The 9,652-nt window shown below is 57.5% G+C and overlaps 2 protein-coding genes across 2 annotated transcripts in view; both read right to left on the bottom strand.

The window, feature by feature from the left end:
- MASP2 (mannan-binding lectin serine peptidase 2) overlaps positions 1 to 2,752 on the bottom strand; it is a 15,903-nt gene extending 13,151 nt beyond the window's left edge. The window contains exon 1 of the mRNA XM_006766801.2: positions 2,677 to 2,752. Coding sequence (XP_006766864.1) covers positions 2,677 to 2,752 — 76 coding nt within the window. The remainder of the gene's footprint in view (positions 1 to 2,676) is intronic.
- Positions 2,753 to 4,154: 1,402 nt separating this feature from the next.
- Positions 4,155 to 9,652, bottom strand: SRM (spermidine synthase; the record flags this gene model as incomplete). Its single annotated transcript, XM_015565939.1, has 7 exons — positions 4,155 to 6,944; positions 7,054 to 7,176; positions 7,269 to 7,414; positions 7,493 to 7,576; positions 8,062 to 8,215; positions 8,865 to 8,957; positions 9,395 to 9,652. Coding segments are annotated over 7 exons (879 nt in total), but the record flags the coding sequence as incomplete, so codon positions are not given.

Raw genomic sequence — 9,652 nt, 5'->3', positions numbered from 1 at the left:
GGGGGGGAGCACAGGGGGGTGGTGAGGGTCTGGGGACCTGCTGCCACCCCTCACCCCTGCCAGGGAGGCTGCGGGGGGCTCCCACCCACCTCATGGTGCGGCGTCCAGCTGGCCAGGCCGGGTCTGGATTCCCAGCCTCACCTTTGATCTGTTTGTCCAACAGCCGGTCCTGCCCCTGGAATTCTGGGAATCGACCCGGTGACTCCTGCCGGCCCAGATCGCGAGGCAGGGAGGACAGGACAGTCCAGGAGCCAGTGCTGGGGACAGATCCTGCTCTGCCCCTCGCCCTCCACCTCCGTGTTTCCTCCCCAGTCCGCCCCAGGCCTGCTGTGAAACACCTGAAAATAATAAACACAAAAGAAAATAAAGCACCTGATGCAGGAGGGCGGGGAGCGTGGCGGAGGGGCGGCAGGTGGGAACACTTCTCTCCGAGCAGGCAGAGAGCCCAGGCGTCAGCTGGGAGCCCCAAGTCCTTCCGGGGCGTAAGGAGCCAGCCGATGCCTATTTCTCGCCCCCGGCCCCGCGGAAACTCGGACACTGATTCCCTCTTTCTAGCAGGAGACAGGAACCAGAGCTAATAGAAGCATGTGAATGGGACCCATGTGAGCAGCCAGCGACCCCTACTCACGAGAGGTTCCTGGAAGCTGATTTTTTTTTTTTTAAATCCCACCAGAGGATGTTTCCATTGATTTTTAGAGTGGAAAGAAGGGAGGGAGGGAGGGGGAGGAGAGAGAGAAACAGCATGTGAGAGATGCACCGATTGGCTGCCTCTCACACAGGCCCTGGCCGAGGATGGGATCGAACCTGCAACGCAGATGCATGCCCTTGACCGAGAATCAACCCTGTGAGCCTGCGGTTCGCTTGCTGACACCCTAACCACTGAGCACACTGGCCAGGGCTGGAAACTGGTTCTTAAAAGGGGTGCAGCGGAGGGTCCCAGGCCCAGCTGAAGGGAGCGGGAGACAGAACAAGGGCATTAAGCAAACAGACTTGACACGGAGAGCCCAGCCTTCCTCCGAACGCAGCTCCTGGAGTCTGGCAGCTCTCCGGGTCCTCCCTCGTCTCCGGGAAGTGTGACCAGCCCAGGGGGTAGGACCTGGGTACCGACTCTGAAGGCTCTGCGGGCACATGGCTCAGCCTCCACCACCCACAGTGAAGGTCGATCGACAAGCCCCACTCAGGGCGGAGAGCTTGTTACCCCCACGCTGACCAGTGAGCAGAGCATTCCAGGGTCACCGAGGAAAACCCCACATGTGAGAAAGATTACAAAGAAAAATCAACCGGCCAACTGAAGAATACAGACACCCAGCAGGGAGGAGAAAATGCCCCCTGCCCGCCGGCGTGTCTCAGGGAAGCTGATTTGACCTATGAACCAGGAGGTCACAGTTTGATTCCCTGTCAGGGCACATGCCCGGGTTGTGCAGGCTCCATCCCCAGTAGGGGGCATGCAGGAGGCAGCTGATCAATGATTCTCTCTCATCACTGATGTTTCTATCCCTCTCTTTCTCTCTCCCTTGTTCTCTGAAATCAATAAAAATATATTTAAGCCCTAGCCTGTTTGGCTCAACGGATAGAGCGTCGGCCTGTGGATTGAAGGGTCCCAGGTTCAATTCCAGTCAAGGGCATATGCCCGGGGTGCAGGCTTGATCCCCAGTAGGGGGCGTGGGGATGTGTGCAGGAGGCAACTAATCAATGATTCTCTCTCATTGATGTTTCTCTCTCCCTTTCCCTTCCTCTCTGAAATCAATAAAAATATATTTTTAAAACTTCTATATAATCAAAGGGTAATATGCAAATCAACCAAGTGGCAGAACGACCAGTCACTATGACGCGCACTGACCACCAGGGGGCAAATGCTCAATGCAGAAACTGCCCCCTTGTGGTCAGTGCGGCTGATGGCTCGGGCTGATGGCTGGCGAGCGCAGCGGCCCACCTCCACAGCCGCGCTAAGGATGTCCAACTGTCCATCAGTCAGACAGCCCCTGGGGCTCCCAGACTGGGAAAGAGCGCAGGCTGGGCTGAGGAACCCTCCACCCCTGAGTGCACAAATGTCATGCACGGGTCCTCTAGTCCAGGGGTCCTCAAACTTTTTAAACAGGGGGTCAGTTCACTGTCCCTCAGGCCGTTGGAGGGCCAGACTATAGTTTTAAAAAAAACTATGAACAAATTCCTATGCACACTGCACATATCTTATTTTGAAGTAAAAATACAAGCCAAAACCGGTTTGGCTCAGTGGATAGAGAGTCAGCCTGCGGACTGAGGGGTCCCGGGTTCGATTCCGGTCAAGGGCATGTACAGAGAAACATCGATCAGCTGCCTCCTGCACATCTCCCACTGGGGATGTGCCCACAACCCAGGTACATGCCCTTGACCGGAATCGAACCTGGGACCCTTCAGTCCGCAAGCCAACGCTCTATCCACTGAGCCAAACCGGTTTCGGTGTATATATATATTTTTTAAAAAGAAAGAAAATGCCCCAAACCCAAGCAAAACAATCATTACTACCTTCAGAGAAAAAAGAGAGGAAAGAACAGGATACTATTTATTTATTTACTAGAGGCCTGGTGCACGAATTCATGCACGGGTGGAGTCCGGCTGGCCCGCCCCAATGGTGGCCAATCGGGCCAGGCCAGTGGGGGCGGGAGGGGACGTGGGAGGTTGGCCGGCCAGCCCCACCCACGATCCAGCCAGGGCCGACAGGGGGCAGGAGCCGCTCCCCGATTGGTTGGTTGGCCGGCCGCGTGTGCGTCATAGTGACTGATCATTCCAGTCATTCCGGTTATTCTTGGCACTCTGGCATTCCGGCTGCTTGGCTTTTATATGTAGATTGTAATTTTGAGAGAACATTTATTAAAGCTGGGACAGTGAAACAAAGGAAGGGCTTCGGACAGAAGAAGCAACAGGAGGGAGCTCAGGCGGGGTCTGCCTCGGCTCCCTAGAAACGTTACAGGAAAGAAGTGAGCCAAGGTGAGGCTGCTGTCAGCTTGCTGCAAAGTCACAGAAAGGGGCCTTGGAGACGGTGCAGCGGGTGAGCCTGGGACGAGCTGCCGCTGCCCCTTGTTTCCCTGGTTGCTAGTTTCATGGAGACCCTGAGAGTTTAGGAGAGAAAAGTAAAGGTGCAGGCCTGGGAGGGGAGAAAGACGCGGCGTCCTGCTCCCGAGAGCCCACGCTGGGCCCTGGGCTCATTTTAAAGACAGTAATAGATAACTAATCTAAATGGAAAAGAGGCCCCCCTTTCCTCTCTGAAATCAATAAAATATCTAAATATATAGGAATATTTAAATATATATGAATATTTATATATATATTTCTTGTATTGATTTCAGAGATGAAGGGGGAAGAGAGAGACAACGATGCGAGGGAATCATTGATCGGCTGCCTCCTGCACACCCACACTGGGGATTGAGCCTGCAACCCGGGCATGTGCCCTGACTGGGAATCAAACCATGACCTCCTGCTTCATAGGTCAATGTTCAACCACTGAGCCATGCCTACTGGGCAATAAAAAAAATTTTTTAAAATAAAAATGGGCCCAGCCGGTTTTGCTCAAGGAGTAGAGCATGGGCCTGCAGACTGGAATCCCAGGCTCGATTCCGGTCAAGGGCACGTACCTTGGCTGCAGGCTCCTCCCCACTGGGATCCTGGTCAGGGCTCATGCAGGAGGCAACAGCATCAATGCTCTCACATCAGTGTTTCTCTCTGTCTTCCCCTCTCTTCCACTCTCTCTAAAAATCAATGGAAAAATATCCCTGGGTGAGGATTAAACAAATAAAAGTATTTTAAAAAATAAAAATGGAAAAGAGCACATCTCAAAATGCTGAAGGAAGATTATTTCTAAGACTTCTATTCCCATCCATCACACAGGAAGGTGGAATAGACCTTTTCATGTCGGATTTTTAAAAATTTGCATCCAATTGTCTCTTCTCAGAGAGCTACTCTAGGATATGCCCCACCAAAACAAGGGAGTAAACCAAGAAAGGAAGTCCCGGGTCCCAGACACAGAGTTCCAATAGGGAATCCCATCGGGGCAGTCGGAACGCTCCCGACAGATCCCTAGGACGAGGAAAATGACAGACACCCGTCGAGTCCAAAGATCTTTCAAAACAATTTTTTTAGTAATCGCTTTTTCCCTGAATGAAAGCGATATATACATTCTCGTACAAATCATTTTAATAAAGCAATGCACATTGTGTTTATTAGTATTTCCAGTTACTGAATATCCCTTTAAATATAGTCACAAATTCATTATAAATTATAACGGGGCTAGGTAAAATACTAAGATCGCCTATTCAAAAGTTGATTAGCATATCATTCAGCCCCTCATGAAGTGTGTTGTGTCCACATATGTTAAGAGCTTTAGAGACTTGGTTAAAAAAAAAAAGTTTGAGGTTAAACAAATGATAAATTTATTGCAAACTAAGCGTATGAAAAAGTCCCCGAAAAACCTCCAGAGGAAAAACAAGGAAGCCGTGGGGAAGAGAAAGTGGTCCCGACTCCTCGCCTCCGCTGCCAATGGCCTTCCCGTAGCTGCGACAGTCACACCGACCCTGAGCTAACCCAGGTCCTCATGTCACTGTGGCGAGTGTGTGTGTTGAGGGGGGAGAGGGGAGGAAAAAGGTAAGTCCTCATCGTCCCTGTGGAAGCTCGGGCTGGGCAGCAATACAAGCAGGTTAATAGACACGGGGCAAGTACCAAGGTCAGCAGCTGCATGGGGTAAAGGTGGCTGCGCCGGGGGGAGAGTGGGCACAGGGCGGCCGCTTTCTTCTAACGGTCCACATGGAGCTCACCGAGTCCTCAGACCGGGGCCTGGCTGATTCTGAGAAAGAACTAAACTTCAGAACTTGAGGTGGGATTCATGTTAATCTCCCTGCGGCCAACTGTGCCTGCCGGTCCCCCTCGGTGACTTCTGGCTGGGACTTTAGGGGACTCGGGTCATGTCCTCACTAAACCCCACCTCTGCTTCAGTAGGTCATGCCTCCCCAGATGCAGAAACCCCTTCAAGGGTGTGTGGGTGTCAGGGGACTTGAATAAGAGCGGGGAAGTGGAGGGATGGCATTGCAGACTCCACTTCCAGGGGGGCAGTTTCCCACATGGCTCCAGCCACTTCCGCCACAGCCCTGCTCCCCTTCCTCTTCCGCCCTGAGAGGCCATGGACCTCGCCGAGCTCAGCGAGCACCGAATGACAGAGGCAGAATTCCTAATGAAGCTGGGAGCAGGTGAGGACCCCGCTCCCTTTACAGGTGGGGTACCCAAGTCATCGGAGTTGAGATATGGGCCCAGCTGGAGCCCTGAGACCGGCCCTGACCCCTGTCCACCTTCATTCCCTGGGCTGCCCTCAGGCTGGTGTGTGCTCCCCAGCCCGCTTACTAGCTGGTCACCTAGTCCTCCTGTGCGGGTCGGTAGTGCCCTCCTCACAGGCGGCTGCGAAGGTTAAAGGAATTAAGACCTGGGGGTCAGCTCTCTAACCAGCCACTGCGTGTCCCTTTGATGCACGAACTGCAGCCCAGAGGAGCCGACCATCACCTGGCCTCCCAGGGGGGCGGAAGGCCCTGGGGCACAGGTGCTGTTGGCTTCGGAGGGGTGAGACTGTCCTGGAATTTGGAGGTGGAGTTCGGATGGCTTGGGGTCAGACTTGCTGACGGAGGTCACACATCCAGTGCCGAGCCCAGTGAGTTCCTGGGGGTGAGGTCCACGTGTGTGGAGCCCAGAGGATGAGTGACTGGCCTGGGGCTGCTCAGGGGTTGGCTGCAAATCGAGATGCTTGCTCCCCTCCCCCTACCCCTATGAGAACTCCAGTCCCAGAACCTGCTGCTTGGGGCCAAGGTAGCTGCCGGGTGGGGGTGTGGCTGGGGAGTGTTCTAGCAACACCCCCAGGCGGGGCCCACTCCCTGCTCCCAGGCCTCCCAGGATAGTCCATCCTCTGGCAGTGCCTCTGGACTGGTGACTGAGACAGGAGTGGGCGCCGGCCCTCTCCCCCAATCCGCACCCTGTTGTGATGGCTCCTCTCCCAACACCAGTCTCAGTCCGGGCCTGCAGGAGGGGTGAGGCGCCTGGGGAACAGGCTGGGAGGGCGTTCAGCACCATGGAGAGGGCACGGTCCCCAGCGGCCACTCACACCTGCGTTCTCAACCTCTCAACACTTGGGGGAGCTTCTAGGAATTTCCCAGAGGTCCCCCAGGGGCGGGGCAGGCAGGGTTGGAACCCACTTCTGAATCCTGAGCCCAGTCAGGGCAGCGATGTGCTTCCAACAGGCCCAAGTAACAGCACCCAAACCCTCTGGAGTCACCTCCAGCACCCACCCCACGCGGGGACCTACCAATCCTCCAGGTCTGCCAAAATCACAGCAAGGCAGCCCCAGGAGCAAGCACAGCCCGGAGCAACCCGCCTCGATCTTGTCACCCCACAGCCCTGGCCCCGGGGGTCGGTCACTGCCCGCTGTGGGGCAGGTGGGGGAATGTGGGCAGCTCCCCAGTGAGATTGGAGTGCAGTTTGATGCCTGCTGTGCCTCTGGGTGCCAGGGACAAGGGGCAGCTGGTCCGAGGTTGCACAGGAGGGCAAGGCCTGCCTATCACAGACACGTGACAGACACCGAGAGGCCAGACAACGGGTCTAGCTCAGAGCCTGGTACAGGAAAATGACCAACCAAGGCGGCTGCAGCTCCCGCCTGGGCCCTTTCAAGGTCTGGGAACACACGATTCAGAAGTTTGCTATAAATACATGTGTTTGGTGAGTGAGGGTGACAGAGGGCGGAGAGGGGGCTGTACACAGCTGGTATAGGCTTGGAGGCTGAACACCACAGGGACAGACAGTCTGCCAGCGGGGCAGGCGGGCAGCATCCTGGGGCCTGTAACACTTGGTTGTTGGGGTGCCGGCAGGAGGCCTGTCCAGGGCAACCCGGCCCGAGTGGGCAGCAGCATCTGGACTCAGCTCACATCATTCAGGGCCTGGTGGGACATGAGGCCTGGTCAGGAGGGTGCTGGGTCGCCTGGGGCTGAGGCAGGCGCCCCAGGAAGCCCTGGGTCCCCCCACCAGGCCCATCCACCAGGGGCTCACCTTGCGGGCAAACTCCGGCAGGACAAAGGCCGCCCGGTGCACGTCGGAGTTGTAGTATCTCAGCTGCATCTGTTCCACCTGCTTCTGCATCAGCGGCCGCACCGGCTCCTGGAAGTTGGTGCTCTGGGGCGGGGGCGAGGGGGCGTCAGGGGAGTGCTTCCCGTGCCCACCTGTCCCTGCCCTGCCTCCCACCCCCCAGACAGCCGGAAGCTCACTGGGTTCTTGCTGCACAGCATGAAGCCGATCTGGCCGCTGGGGTAGGTGGGGATGGTGCAGTAGGCGTAGCGCACCACGGGGAAGAGCGACCTGCAGAAGTGCTGCATGTCCTTGATGAGGTCCAGGTGCAGCCACTGGCACTCGCCTGGGGGAGGCGGCAGCGGTTGGTGGTGGCCGGCCCCACCCTGCCCGCCACCCGCAGCTCAGCGTCTCTGGCGCTCACCCTGGCAGCAGAGGATCCCGTCCTCCTTGAGGGCCGTCTTCATGAGCTGGTAGTAGGACTCCTTGAAGAGGCTCTCGGCTGGGCCTGCAGGAGGGAGGGCCAAGCGACACTGAGCACATTCTGGCTGAGGCCCCTGAGCCTGGGCTACACAGACCCACAGAGCGGCCAAGGAGCAGAGCCGGGACTTGAACCCAGGGCTGTGGGACTCAGAAAACAACCAGGAAAGGGCACTTTAACCCCATTCCCGGGGGATTCTCATTGGCACTGCATGGTGGCATCTCCACCCTGGACCTGGATTTAAAAGGAGAACCCACCACACCCCAATGCTGGCGTGTCCGGAGCAGAGAGGAGGCTGAAGAGGAAACTGGGGCCTCAGTGGGCCAAGGCCAGTGCCCCACTCCCCTACTGGTCCCCAACCGTGAACTTTGGGTAGTGGCCTGGTCCCCCTACTGTGTTGAGCTGTTTTTTTGGGGGGTGGTGGTGGTGGTGACAACCACCACCTGGGGAGCAAGGGGGAGGCTGGTTCCTGAAGCAGCAGCTGCTGGGGCCCGGGCCCATCGCTTGCTCACCCATGGGGTCCGAGGAGTCGGTGATGATAACGTCGAAGGCGTCCTGGTTCTGTTTCATGAACTCAAAGCCGTCGCCCACGTGGAGGGTGAGCTTTGAGCTGGAGTAGCCAATAGCCATGCTTGGCAGGAACTTCTTAGAGACTTGAATGACATCCTGGGGGGGCAGGGGGACCAGGCTGGAGCCGGATGGAGTCCCTTTCACGGCCCTGCAGCCTCGGGCCAGCCACGGGCTTCGTGGAACCCCCGTTTCCTCATTTGTAAAACGGGGAGCACTCTGGGAGCTCCCTCAGCTCCTCAGCTGAATCTCCACCCTTCCCGCTCCCTCCCCAGATCCATGTGTCCCATCTGAGGGCTTTCTTGCTATTGCAGAGGGTGGCAATGCCAGCTGCCATCAGAGAGCCGGTGCCTGTCTCCACGCGTCGATGCTCCTCAGAGGCCTGCCTGACCGCGGACTGGCCTCAGGCCGATATATCACCCTTCGCTGCCTCCTTTTAACTAGAATATCAGCTCCAACAGGGACGGATCTGCCCATTCACCACGGTACCCCAGCACCTAGAACAATGGCTGCTACACACCAGATAGTCACTAAAGACATGCTGGGCGTCCTAATGGTTGGAACGTCCTTGGGCCTTGCCTGGGACTTCAATGAAACCCCAGCACCCAGCTTACAAAGAACTGGCATCGACGGCACCCGACTATGTCACTCAGTCACTTAAAGAGAGACTAAGTGACCTGCCCACACAGCCCATTCCGTGTGGAGCAGGAACTCGCACCCAGGCCCTGGCCCTGCTCGGGGCACTCACCTCGTCAATCTCGCACTGGACCACTGACTCCACGGAGGAATGCTTCACCACCTCCCGCAGGACACCCCCGTCCCCACCCCCGATGATCAGCACCTGGGAGGGGGAGGAGCAGTCAGCACCCGCTGGAACCAGCCCCAGCCCCACCAAACAGGTCCCGGCAGGCTCGGAGGGCGGGTGCGCTCACCCGGAATCAGCCGGAGCAGGGTGAGCCTCACCCTCCGACCCACAGACCTCCTGACTCCCTCCTTGCAGGACCTGCCCGAGGTGTGCCCCTTTCCTGAAAACTCCTTCCTGGACTTCAGGCCTCAGACAGAAGTCTTGGCTCCTCTGTCAGCCCCAGCCCTGCGAAGTGGGTCCCTCTCCCACTCACCTCACCCCCCACCCCCCTTCCTTGCTAGCACTTTCCCTGACACCCCTTAGGAAGCGCTGGGCTGAACGGGGCACATGGGGAGAGGTGGGCTCCACGCGGGCCTGTGGGATGCTGAGGGGCGGCTTTCCATCGCTGAGCGCAGGGCTGAATCTGGGGGTACCTTGCGTGGGTTGGGGTGGCTGCAGAGCGGCAGGTTGGCTATCATCTCCTGGTAGGAGAACTCGTCCCGCTCCGTGCACTGGATGACCCCGTCCAACACCAACACGTTGCCGTAGCTCTTACTGCCGGTGGGAGTGACAGTCAGGGACCTGGTCCCCGGGGCGGGGGCAACGCACCTCCACTCACCCCGCGTGAGAAGCAACCTCCCCGCCCTGCGAAGGGGTCCCGGGGTGGTGCGCTGGGGGTGACACGTGGCGGG

The sequence above is a fragment of the Myotis davidii genome, unplaced genomic scaffold (assembly GCF_000327345.1).
Source record: "Myotis davidii unplaced genomic scaffold, ASM32734v1 scaffold299, whole genome shotgun sequence".
Lineage (NCBI taxonomy): Eukaryota > Metazoa > Chordata > Mammalia > Chiroptera > Vespertilionidae > Myotis > Myotis davidii.
Note: the sequence above shows the minus strand (reverse complement) of the source record. Positions and strands in the feature narration are given on the sequence as shown.